This window comes from Panthera leo, chromosome A2 (assembly GCF_018350215.1).
Source record: "Panthera leo isolate Ple1 chromosome A2, P.leo_Ple1_pat1.1, whole genome shotgun sequence".
Taxonomy (NCBI): Eukaryota; Metazoa; Chordata; class Mammalia; order Carnivora; family Felidae; genus Panthera; species Panthera leo.
In genome coordinates, this window is record NC_056680.1 from 93,303,996 (window position 1) to 93,317,112 (window position 13,117).

The window sequence follows — 13,117 nt, forward strand, 5'->3', positions numbered from 1 at the left end:
GTGGTGCTTGGATCTATCTCTCTGTGTGGCATCTAGATCTATTTTGTAACCAAGTTATCCATCAAGTGTGGATTACTTTAGTGTGACTGTGTAATAGGGCTAGAAATACAGGATGATAGAGCCTCTTTCTGAAATCAAAGGCAGAAAAAAAATGAGCAAAGGCATATTTCACTTGAAATTCTCATTTAACAAGGCTACGTGGTTCTGATTGAATCCTTCCCACCTTACCCTCACATCCACTCTCAAAATTATAGTATAATACAGTAGTAGTGCAGTGATTGTTATTGTGGTTTGCCTGCAATTTAGGGCATCATCAGTAATGCTAAGCAAGGGGTTATTTATGAAGGTTAAAATCATTTTCAGTGAATTCAGTATGAAATTCCAGACATTGTTATAGCCGTGTCATGGTGTCATTAGAATGAACATTGAAGTATTCTCATGCGGTTTATAAAAATATAGTTAAAAAACACATCCCTGCTTCTAGGAATGGGGTTTCAGTAGATGATAAATTCAAGAAGAATTTAATGCCTCTTCCATGAGAGTTAGGTCTCCATGGGAAGATTCTTCCAGTGCAGTAGTGGTAAAGAAAATAGGTTCTTGATTCTAATTAACTTGGTTTGAATTCTAGCTCTGCCATTAGCTACAGGATGTTAGATGAATTATTTTACTTCTCCAGTCTTTAAATTGCTCATGTTCAAGTGAGGATACTAACAGAACCAACCTCAGGGTGGTGTTATAGGAATTAAAGTTAGATAATGTATTTGAAGTGATTAGCTCAAAGCCAGGCACATAGCAAACACTTGATATTAACTAGCTGTCACTGTAAATTACACAAACCATGAACTAGAGCTAGCAAGGGCCATGAGCATGTCCTTCATGGCAGGGTGGCAGACACCATTCAGCTGGAATATTATCTTCATTTTTTCATTATCTGTGCCAATGTTCCCCTCCACTGGTCCAGACAATTGATGGTCTCTGTACCTTTATTCTGTTAAAAAAAATGTATTTATATTATTTCACTAAATTCCACATCTCTGTGAAGTTAGTATTGGTTGGTAATTGCTGATTAGCCCTCTGTATTTCCAATTCTCTAAAGTGCTATCTCAGGCCTGCACTCTAAGGATGTGATAAACAGAGAATAGTTGCCCCATAAAATTGTTTCTAATCCACTCATGCACCTGACAGCAAAGAGCCAAAGATAATATTTAGTACTAACTACATATTGGTTTGATCTAGCATCTTTACTTAAATATGATTTTAAAAAGTTGCAAGAAAAAAATAGACAAACCAAAGGCTTGAACTTTAATTATCAAATAAAATAAGACCGTTCCTTCAGAATTATTCTTAATTTCACTCATTTGATGGGAAGTATTTTATTATTGGCCTCTTTGCTGACTTAGCAGTTGGATTCCTTATTTCTATGCATACTAATTAGAGATCAGAACGGTTCTGTTTACTTAAAATAGGGGATTGACTTTACAAGACTAAAGCTCAGACTATCTCATAGACATGGCCTATTCCATAGACCCGTTCTTTTGAAGATAGAAATGTTTAGAGAGACATTACATGTGAATGGAGCTATGAAGCTAGCATGATTGATCTTAGATTATAGTGTATTTCCACAATCTATCCATCAGTTTCACAGGGAAAATAACATTGATTGTCTTACCATCCAATGTGGCAAATATTAATTTTCTGCCATCACAGTATTAATAGGGTATACTTTCACCATGGCAGTTAATGCATCCAAATCCATTTAATTAAATAAATAGACCACTTTGTGCCATTTAGCATCTTCTTTTACTTGATTTTTCTTATGGACAAATGAGGCTGTTCGTTTTTTTTTTTTTTTTTTTTTTTTGAAAGTGTATTCTCTTTGTTTTTCTAATTTCCTCAATTCACTTTCTTTAAGTAGTACATTTAGTGTGATCTGTATCCTAAAACAATTACACCAGCTCTAATATATAAGACAGTTTATGAAGAATCAAATATATCATTTTTAGAAAATTATTTGTGCCTTTTCAGGAAGAGAAAATACTGACTTCACATTCTTGTACCAGTTTTGTGTGACTATGTCTTGTACTTGCTATAAGTACGCATTAGCAGTTTATCTCCTAATAGTAAAGAGGTAATTTTCTGCTGCTGCTTTTTTCTTTAACTTAGATCAGATTTATTCTTAAAGGAGCACAAAAGCAAACACAGACTTTTCATTCTAATTTTAAATAATTTAGAATGGAACTGTGAACACAATATTTTCCCCATTGAAGATCATTTTATACTGAAGTTTAATATAGGTTTTAAAATTTCTATTTAAAACTTGGGCTCAGAAGGGTGATGGTAAAGTGTGACATTCGCAAGCTGTTTCCCGGTGATGAAAAATGCATGAGAACATAACCCACACAGGACTAGTCAGGCGATTTTGAATGTAATTTTCCATTAAGTTTTACTTGATTCAGCTCAACACATGTTTATACCTTACAAGTTTCTTGAAGAAAAGAATACGTGGCCCGTTGTCTTTATTAATCTTCTCCTATTATGTCTAATTCATATTACTTTCAACCTTTCTTCTTGTATGTTCATATATATGTACATTTTCTTGTACGTATTGATTTGGCTGTATTCCCTGGGCTTTAAAATGTCATGTCCTAAGTGCCACATATTTATTTATGAATTTTCAATTTTGATTTTCTTTTTAACTCATATGCCTAAAATATATGTTTCCCTTTGTTCTTAATTGCTAATTTTATTGCATTGTGTTTAGAAAAAGTAACTTAAAATGTTCCTGCAGTTTTGAATATTGATATTTTCTTTGTGGCTTAATCTATGGTCATTTTTTAATGAATTAAAATGTGTGCTTGAAAGGAATATATATTAATATGTGTATTAGATTAAAGTGGTAATTCTAATATTCAAGCTTATAAATCCTTCATTTGTTTGCTTGCTTTGTTGATGTCTGAGTGATGTATGTTTGTTGCCAATTATCACTGTGAATTTGACAATTTCTCATTTTATTGCTATTAGCAGCTGTTTGATACATTCCAAAACTATGTTAATTGACTCATACTCCTTCATGATTATTAAATTTCTTTGTGGATTCTAATATACATTTTTATGGGGTATACAACTTTAATCTATTTGTTGTTTTATGAATTCTATCTTGTTTGTCTTCATTATTGCTTTAATGCACTATTTTGTAAAATTACTTTTTTTTTTTTTGCTGTATTTTCCCTTTACTCCTTTATGTTCAGGTTTACTTATTTTAATTCTGTCTCTTCTGGAGAGCATATTGCTAGACTTTCTTTGTTTTTTTGGTCTGAAAAGTTTCTATTAAGAGAAGAAATTTGTTCATTTATGTTTATTGTAATCAAGGTTATTGGTTGATGTGATTGATATGTTTAGACTTAGCCTTATTTTATGAATTTTTACTTAACGTGTTTTGTTCTTGAGCATCCCCCTCCTCTAACTTTCCACTTTTTACTCTCCTCCTCCTCCTCATTACATTGTGTTCTTCCATTCATTTGTCCCTAATTTGTTTGGGACTTGTAGGTCTTATTCATGTTATTTTTGTGATTATCTTTTAAGAGTTAAGAAACATACCAAAACATATGCATTTGGCATTACTCAGTATCTGCAGTCTGTCCAATTCAAGAAATCTCAACCTGCTGATGCTTCTTTTTTTCCCTAGTGTTCCTTGCCTTTCTGCACTTCCCCCATCATTCCAACTATGTCTTATATTGAGATAATACAGAATTTTATATCTAGATTTTTCTTCTGTAAGTGGTAAAATTGCAGCTTTTCCATCCCACTGAGAAGACTATTTTGAGTATATTGTTAGTGATTCAAAATCATTTTCACTGTTTATTTTGAAAATGTTGCTTAATTGTATTTTTGTAGTCATTATTGTGTGTTAAAATATCCTGGTTGGATAAATTTTCTATTTAGATGTCACCTCCCCCTAAACATTTCTGGGAGAATTCTGTTCAAACACTTTTCATATCACTTTTCATGTATGTTGGTTCTTTTATTCACTGCCCATTGAATATTTTAATTCATTCATTAAATAAATCTGTAATTGTTTCTTCTTAAAGGATATGATAGCTTCTGAAATCTCTTTGATGATACTGGTTATTTTTACTCAGCGTTATTCTTTGCAATGTCAACTATATTATCAGGGTTTTACTTTATCTGCCCATTGAATTTTATATCTTTTTTTTCCAAGGTGTTGGTTTTCCTGAAATGATTTGTGATTTTGGATTATATGCTCATTTTTGTGTTTGAGAATTGCTATCAGTTTGTTCTGTTTCCTGTAAATCATCTCTAGTGATTGTATGAGAGAGACAGGGATTATAGCTTGGGGATGGGGGAGATTGCCATCCTTTCTCTGGGTAATGGCTTCTTCAGTACTCTCTCTGCCTTTCTAGCCCAAATACCCACACTCTCAGCTGTCTCCTCTGTGCAAATTTCTGAGATTCGATAATCCCCTTAAGGTGCTTTTAATTCCTTTTATAATTATCATTTTCTGATATGTTTTGATATTACCTTTTTATAGTGATATTAAAATAATTGATAACTTGCCCCGTGGAGGACAACACTCCCCATTTCTTGCTGTCTGGTGAAAGTTGAGGCAGGAGCTGGGGACAGTAAGAGTGAGATTACTCACTCAGCACTTTTATGGTCTTGATGGGATGTACCATGTCTTGAGGAAGAATTATTTTGCTGCAGCTAAACCTTAAAGACTGGTTTATAATACATAAGACAGTTCCTTTTGTGTTAATGAGTAATATCTGATTGATATGTCTTTGATTATCTGTTTGCATTATTGCTAAGAGATATTGGAGGAGCCTTTAAATGGCTGAATATTATACAGTCATGATTTGCAACAGGGGTCAGATAGTAAATAGTGTCAGTTTTGTTGGCTATATCATCTCTGTTGCAGCTGCGACTCTGTAATAGCTTGCAAGTCATAAGACTATGTGTATATGAACATGCATGAATGCACTCTAATAAACTTTGTGGACATTAAAATTTGATTTTCATATGTAGTCTTCTCATGCTATGAAATTTTATTCTTCTTTTGACCACCACCCCCCATTAAAAAGTAGAAACTTTTCTAAGTTTGTGAGATAAACAGGTGGTAGGTTGGATTAGCCAGCCCTAATTTAGAAGATTATATAATGACGTGGAAAATACTCATAATATATCGAGTGGAAAAAACAGCAGATTACACTCAGTATGTATAGTGTAATCCTACTTTTATGTAATAAAGCAGTCTTTAGCACATAGTGCTGGAAGAAGAGGTATCAAAAAAATATATATATATATCAAAAAAAATATATATATACCTATATATCGATATATATATATTGATATAATTTGTTGTCAAGTTGGCTAATATACAGTGTATACAGTGTGCTCTTGGTTTTGGGGGCAGATTCCCGTGATTCATCACTTACATACAACACCCAGTGCTCATCCCAACAAGTGCCCTCCTGTGAAATCCTGCCATTTGCAGCAACGTGGAGAGATGTCAAAATATTAACAGTGGTTCTGTCTTGGTGGATAGCTTATTTAAACTTTCTACCCTATGTTCTGTTCACCTGCATCTTCTGAGTTTTGTATCCTGAATAGATGTTATGTTGTTTTTTAGAATAAGTATTCTTAGAAAAAAGTTATTTACAGAGTCAGAATCTGTACATTTTTAGCAAAATTGGCCTATTTATTGTTAATTAGTTTGATACAATCTGTTTTGTTTACCCTCTGCTCCATTTTTAGCCAACCAGCCCCAAATTTGGAAAAGCTGACTCATACGAAAAACTGGAAAAACTAGGGGAAGGATCTTATGCTACAGTTTACAAAGGAAAAAGCAAGTAAGTTCATTCGTTTTTGAATATTTCACATTTAAAATGTACCTGCTCTCTCAATACTAATTATTAATAGTTAATAATATTAAATAATTTATTTAATTAATTCTCATTTAAAATGACAATAGATTTTCCCCTCTCAGCTTTTGTTGTTGTTGTTTTAGGAAGTGTAAAAGTCAGCAGAATTGGTTTTCTCTGCTAGCAAACAGTTTGCAGACTTGTCCAATTTATCTTTTCTGTCCTACCCTCCCCCCCTGACATTGGAGCCGAAACCCTAGAATGAGAATTCATTTCCAGGTGAATGATACGATTAATTTCTCTTGGTGATTTAATGTTTGCTTATGAAGAAGAGTACTGATTTGACAAAGCTAAATGTATTAGCCATCCTTGTGTCTTTTTAGATTGAACTTTTACTTCATCTTTCAGAAGTCACTAAATTTAAAAGAAACACAAACTTTTTCTTTTTTCCTACCTGTGTACTTTGGCATCATGCTACATATAGTTTTCACTTTGGAGAAACAAACCTTCCCTCCTGTTCTTGTCTTCCACCCCCACCCTCATGCTATCCTGAGGTCAGGCACAAATTTGTATTCTTAAAGAGCTTACCCTCTATGTTTCTGATAGGCCTCCTCCCTCTCTCTTATTGATTAAGAGCACAGAGTTACTGTATTCAGTGGCATGTAGAAATATAATGCTATTTTTCAAACAACTGTAGGAGATTCAAGCCTTGTTTTACCTTAATAACCTTATTACCAAATAATGTTGAAAAATAATTTTCTGAACCATCCCTGTTTTTGTCCCTTTTAAGTTATTATGGAAGATAGGAAACTTTAACCTAATTAATTACATAGAATGAAGGATCATTCTAAACATATAATTAGAAATTTTGGCAATTTTGTTAATCTTTGGCTTTTCTGGAATGTAGTCTTATACCTTTGCTTATGGTTTTTAAGAGGATGAAGAAATACTTCTGACAAAGGAAGATATGTAAGTAAGGATGCAGGAATAATAGAAGCCAAAAATAGTAGTATTAACTTTGGGATTTTAGATATTTGCAAAAAAAGTCTTTTTTAAAAATTTGAATGAAAAATCAACATGATGGGGAATAAAAAACCAAACCAAGTCTAGAGGGCTGTCAATGACTTAACTAGGGTGCTTGAGCATTATTGAGTATTGTTGAGCAAATTTCAATAGAAGTTGTATGTCAAACTTTATATTCTTTCTTAAGGAAAAATATTGATTTCTCTAATTTATAAAAACTACTTACATTTAATGTTTATAATATAAGGATAACTACACTGGATTAAGCAATTATTCTGTGTAATGTATATCATATATCATATCCATTCTCTTACTTATTCCTCACAATGTCCTATAAGATAGTTCCTATTATTATCATCTCCATTTGACTAGGAATCCTGGTGCGTGACGGGTTTTAGCTACTTGTCCAAGTGTGTACAGTTGGTTAGTGGCAAAGTTTTTTTTTTTGTCTCACATCTCTCTGGTTTGAAGCCATTCTTTTCCTAACCATTACACAACACTGCTTCAACAGTATAAGGCCTGCCTTGGAAAGCCTTGGTCCTTGTTGAATATTCCAGATGGTTCTCACATATGCTCTGGCTTGTGGTAATCATGAATCAAATAGAAGCAAACATATTATTTCATTATAAGGAAACACACCAATTACTTTGAAGTGCCTTCCCAAAAAAGATATACTCAGCTGATATCCAAGTGTAAGTTAATAACTCTATTAAATGTTTAACTGTAAGATTGATGTCAAAATCTTGGAGATAGTTGAAAAATCCTTCATTTATTATGCTTGAATAAAAGAAAAGACTGCCTTTTAAGTATCTGCAATCTTTGAGAAGGACAGTTCTGGACAGTTAATACTCTTCACTCCAGCAGGCCTAAATATATCTCGTCAGCATTTCTCAAGCAGTTTCAAGGCTGCTGGTCACATGCAGCATTTAATTTCCTCCAGCTGGAGATGAAAGCCATTGACCACTCACCTGCTTTAAGAGATGACAGGCTGTCTGTGCTTGCTTGCTTGAAGGTGGTGGGGTTAGGCCAGAGCACAATAGTTAGGTGCCTCTAGTAAGGCTTGAGAGCTGAGTTTGTTTGATGTGTCCCCTGAACTGCTGTAATTTAAATAGCCAGCCAAGTGTTGTGACTCCTCACCATTCTCCCAGCAATGTCTGCACCCCTGCCTCTATCTTTAAACGTTATCTTTTGCATCTTCTCTGAGAGCAGCTATCATTGTCTTGCGGTAAAACTGCCTGGCATTTGTAGGGATCTCACTATTTTTTAGTCTGTGAGCATTTTACATATATGCCTTGATTTACACGTGTCAAGTTTGGATTTTGCCATGAACCTCATTGTATTAATTTGCTGGGGCTGCCCAAACAAAGTACCATATATAGGGTGGCTTAAACAACAAAAACTTGTATTTTAACAGTTCTGGAAGCTAAAAGTCTAAGACCAAAGTGTCGGCAGAGTTAGTGCCTTCTGAGGGTTGGTTCTGTAGGGGAGAATCTGTTCCCTGTTTCTCTCCTAGTCTCTGCAGTGTGCTGGCAATCTTTGGCACTTCTAGCTTGTGGGTGCATCACCTCAATCTCTGCCTTCATGTTCCCATGATGTTGTGTGTGTGTGTGTGTGTGTGTGTGTGTGTGTGTGTGTGTGTGTGTCTGTATCCAAATTTTCCCTTTTTGTAAGGACAGAGATCATATTGGATTAGGGCCCACCCTAATGACTTCATTATAACTCGATTACCTCTGTAAAGACCCTATTTCCGAAGAACTTACATCACATTCTGAGGTATTAGAGACTAAAACTCCAATATACCTTTTTTGGAGGACATAATCAATCCATAACACTTGTGCATTTCAAACCTCACTAATTTGGCACTAAATTTATGACAGTATGTGTATTTTTTTTTTTTACTACTTATGGTATATATTATGTCATCTTTTATTTCATAGTTCTTCTTTAAATAATACAATCAAAAGATATTGTCCTCTCCACCCCCAAAAAGTTTGTGTACTTGTTGACTTAGATGGAGTTGCTGTTAGCTATAGTTTTGAAAATTTAGAAGGAATAGAGAGGCTTTTTATTACCTTGAATTGTTTTCAGCTTCTTATTCTTGTAGAGACATATAGATTGGGGAGAAATTGACTAAGATTTCTATACTGTGTAGCCCTGTTGATAATGAGCTTGGTTCTAAAGAATATGACTGGTACTGTAATCATGTCAACATACAACACTCACAACTAAGCTTTTTAATTTTTTTAATAAAAGCTTTGGACTTCCCACATTTTCATATTTGAGTAGAGATTGTTTTTTTTAAACCAGTGTTCTTCCATTTGAAGATGCTTTCTCTCTCTCTCTCTCTCTGTGTGTGTGTGTGTGTGTGTGTGTGTGTGTGTGTGTTCATATTTGAGGAAGGGAGACATTTTATCATCACTCTGACTACTGATCTCTATCCTGGTTTGGTTTCCTGATTATGTTCTCTCTTTTAAATCCCTGTAACATTTAATATAAGATTAAAGAAATTATGCATTGTATAATATTTTGCATTTAAAATTGTCTTTAGAACCTCAAAATCATCTTTTTAGCTTTCAGGGACCTTTGAAGGGATTTTTTAAAATGTCTATTTATTTAATTTTGAGAGAGAGAGAGAGAGAGAGAGAGAGAGAGAGAGTGTGTGTGTGCACGTGAGCATGAGCAGGAGAGGGGCAGAGAAAGAGGGAGACGGAGAATCCCAAGCAGGCTCCAAGCCATCAATGTGGAGTGTGACTTGAGGCTCAAACTCATGAGTTGTGAGATCATGACCTGAGCCTTAACCAAGAGTCGGACACTCAACCGACTGAACCATTCAGGCTCCCTATCCCAGGGACTTGTATATATTAAGAGACTTGTTAACATTTTTTTGAGCTTATTCAACCAATGACAAGTGTTTGTTATGTTGTTTTTATGCCCTTTTTATACTGTAGGTGAAGAAGAGATGAATCACATGTGGATTCTAACCTTAGGAGACTCCACAGTCTTGAAGGCAGATGGTCCACATACCTAACTCTATAGAAGTTAGAATGTAGTATATTTGATATGAGCTAGAATACAGTAACAAAAGGCCCAGGTAAAATGGCATGGGGTTTTCAAAAGGAAGAAAGAGAGGATGATGTTGACTAAATCATTTAAAATATGTTCTCTCCAGGGGTGACTGATCAAACTCACAGTCTCATGTGCTTTTATTTTTTTTTTAATTAAAAAAAATTATTTTAATTCCAGGTAGCATACAGGGTTATGTTCTTTTCAGGTATACAATATAGTAATTCACCACTCCCATACATCACCCAGTCCTCATCAAGACAAGTACTCTCCTTTCATCCCCATCACCTGCTTAGCCCATCCCCCCAGCCACCTCCCCTCTGGTAACCAACAGTTTGTTCTCTATAATTAAGAGTCTGTTTCTTGATTTTTCTCTCTCTCAATCTCGCTTACTTTTTTTCCTTTGCTCATTTGTTTGGTTTCTTAAATTCCACATATGAGTGAAATCATATGGTATTTGTCTTTCTTTGACTTGCTTTGCATAAAAAAGAATGAAATCTTGCCATTTGCAATGGCATGGATGGAACTGCAGAGGATAATGCTAAGCCTCATTGCTTTTAAATCAAGCCTCCCTCATCACTGCGTGTATTCATAGGAATCCTTGGGACAGTTGTCTTGGACTGTGGTCTCCAAGCAAATATAGTGAGACTTTCACCCTTTGTTGTCAGACTTTCCACTGAATTTGTTAAAGTAAAAGCAAACTGATTCATTTGGATTATTGTGCAAATTTTGATTAAGCAAAAAATATTATGTTTAAGTGTTGAACTGGGTTTTTTTTAAAGCTTATTTATTTTGAGAGAGAGAGAGAGAGGAAATCCCAAGCAGACTGTCTGCACAGAATCATATGCGGGGCTTGATCCTGAGATCATGACCTGAGCCAAAATCAAGAGTCTGAGCCACCCAGGTGCCCCAAAGTGGAATTGGCTTTAAGCAATGTAATTGGTCAGGGTTGGTGGATCGTTTCTGTGTGAGTCCCCATAAATACCTGGCTGATGAAGATAAGAGCTGTGACCACAGCACCTCAGTCTTGAGATGTGGTGGGGACCACACGCTCCTCAATGAACTGGAATCTGTAGGTAGAGTACACCCAAGTCTCTCTTAGACACCTGAGCTCTCCACCTCCCCCCGCCCCCCGTCTCAGGTTTCTGCACCTGCCACGAGTGCTGAGAAGTTAGGAACCTTTCCTTTTGTCTAGAACAGAGTCCTCTCCTTTCTTTCCTACTTATCTAGGGAGGATGTGAGGCTTTTGATTTTCCCATACTTCATGTCACTTAGAAAAGGAAAAGCCAGGTCTTTGTTCCATCTCTGGAATTAGAGCATTGGACTTATTTAGACCAAGTCAGCCTACAGATGGTCCTGATTTCTGGTCATTTTTTTCTGCTTATCTTCAGTTTCTGTTGAGGTGATGTTGCCAAAGCCTTACTCCTGCGGGAGCCTGCTAAGCAGAGAAGCCTGCCCACACTGGTTTGTGCCAGCCGTAAATTGTTATCTCAGAGGTCAATAAGAACAATGGAGGAATTTGCTCACTTTATGTAACATGAGATTTATGTGATTGAAAGTGCCAATCTTCTTTTAGCATTTCATTCTGCCAATTTGTGCTGAATAATTGAACTTGAATGAAACGACCTCATAAATTGAGAGACTATGCCAAACCAAGACTGAACTATACTAAACACATTTCAAAGAGCTCTTGAAAGCCCCAGGAGAAATAGGGGGAAGAAATGCTGTTAATTAAAACAAGCAGCAGCAAGAAGAAAGGCTGTGGCAGTTAACCACCTTTTCAGAATATGTGAGATTAAAGAGGTGGCTCTTACTGCTTGCCCTGAAGGTCAACTCCATTGAAACACTATCAGGAGGAGTTTGAAGAATTCTAAAAATCAGAAATCCCCAGATGGAAAACACTGAACTCCGGGTTCACTGAAGTTTCCATCTTAAGTGTTGACACCTGGATTGTCATGCTGATTTCTAGCATCCTGAGAGGCTGCCTACCCACAAATGGGAACTCTGTACAAAAGAGGCAAATCTGATTACATTTTATGAGCTCTGCTGCAGGATGCTCCCGAGGCCCAGTCTCTGTTTCTCATTAGGCCTGCTCTGATTTTCTTTTAGACTTTGAGTCCACAGGCCAAAGCTTATTATCACCATTTGCATTAAAGATCGAGCCTGTGTCCACATTATTAATCACAGGGTATGAAAATGGCATCATAGTATGATAATGTTGTCAGTGTTAGCTTATAATTTAAGGCACAAAATACAGCGTTACAACATATGTACGACTAGAGGAACTGGATTAAAAAGAAAAAAGCTAAGGAAGTAAATGAGTTCATTCCTTTTACCTTTCAGATCCAGGGTTCTTTGTGTCTAGGTGAAAGTTGAAAAAGTAGAATTCTTATCCTTACCTAAGCCAAGGAGGATAATAGCCCACCCACCACATCTACTAATTCTAAAAACCCTAAAGTCTCTTCTTATTGCAGATTCAGCTCTGACTTCCTTTAGAGGAAGAAGACAAGGCATTGGAGTCTGGTTCATTGGCACAGCTGGTTTCATTTAGTTTGCAGCAGATAAACAAACAATGCCTAATCTTTTTGACAAAAGTGACAATGGGGATACTGTTTAGGTGAGAAGTATGATTTCAATTACTAGACTAAATGGTATAGGAATAACTTTCCTGTTAGACAATGTTTAAATGTATTGGTCTCTGTTAGCCATTTTTATTATCAGAGTTCTTTGATCATTTGATTTGGAGACCCTCAAAAGAATCTGTGATATTTGATGTCTTCAGAATTGTGGTCATATATCAGACATGCCCAGCTGGTGAAAATTGAAGCATTTTTTTGGTTAGTGGAGGAATTTTTTGAAAAAGTGTGGAATTTCCAATTATTGTAATGTCCAGGCATCTTGGATATCGCCCCTATGGTTCAGTTTAAGTGGTTTCTGAGGAGGGCCAGGAGAAGGATATATGGATAAGATTGGTTTCAGTTTAAAGCATATCCACATCCCTGAGTTGCTTCATTATTATCGTGATTCTTTTAGTTTCAACCGGGATGCTGGGAAAGTAGCATCTTTCCATTCTAAATCAGTGGTTTTCAACTGGTTCTTGATTTTGCTCCCCAGGAGACATTTGAAACATCTGGAAACAGTTTTGTTTTTCA

The 13,117-nt window shown here is 35.6% G+C and overlaps 1 protein-coding gene across 3 annotated transcripts in view; it reads left to right on the forward strand.

Annotated features, from left to right (window-relative positions):
* The window catches only part of CDK14 (cyclin dependent kinase 14), a 606,215-nt gene that overhangs the window by 140,799 nt on the left and 452,299 nt on the right, over window positions 1-13,117 (forward strand). For all 3 annotated transcript variants that reach the window (XR_006196800.1, XM_042917477.1, XM_042917471.1), the window contains exon 4: window positions 5,773-5,867. Coding sequence is in view for 2 of the 3 variants with exons in the window: in XM_042917477.1 (XP_042773411.1) it covers window positions 5,773-5,867 (95 nt within the window). In the remaining variant the exon portion in view is untranslated. The remainder of the gene's footprint in view (window positions 1-5,772; window positions 5,868-13,117) is intronic.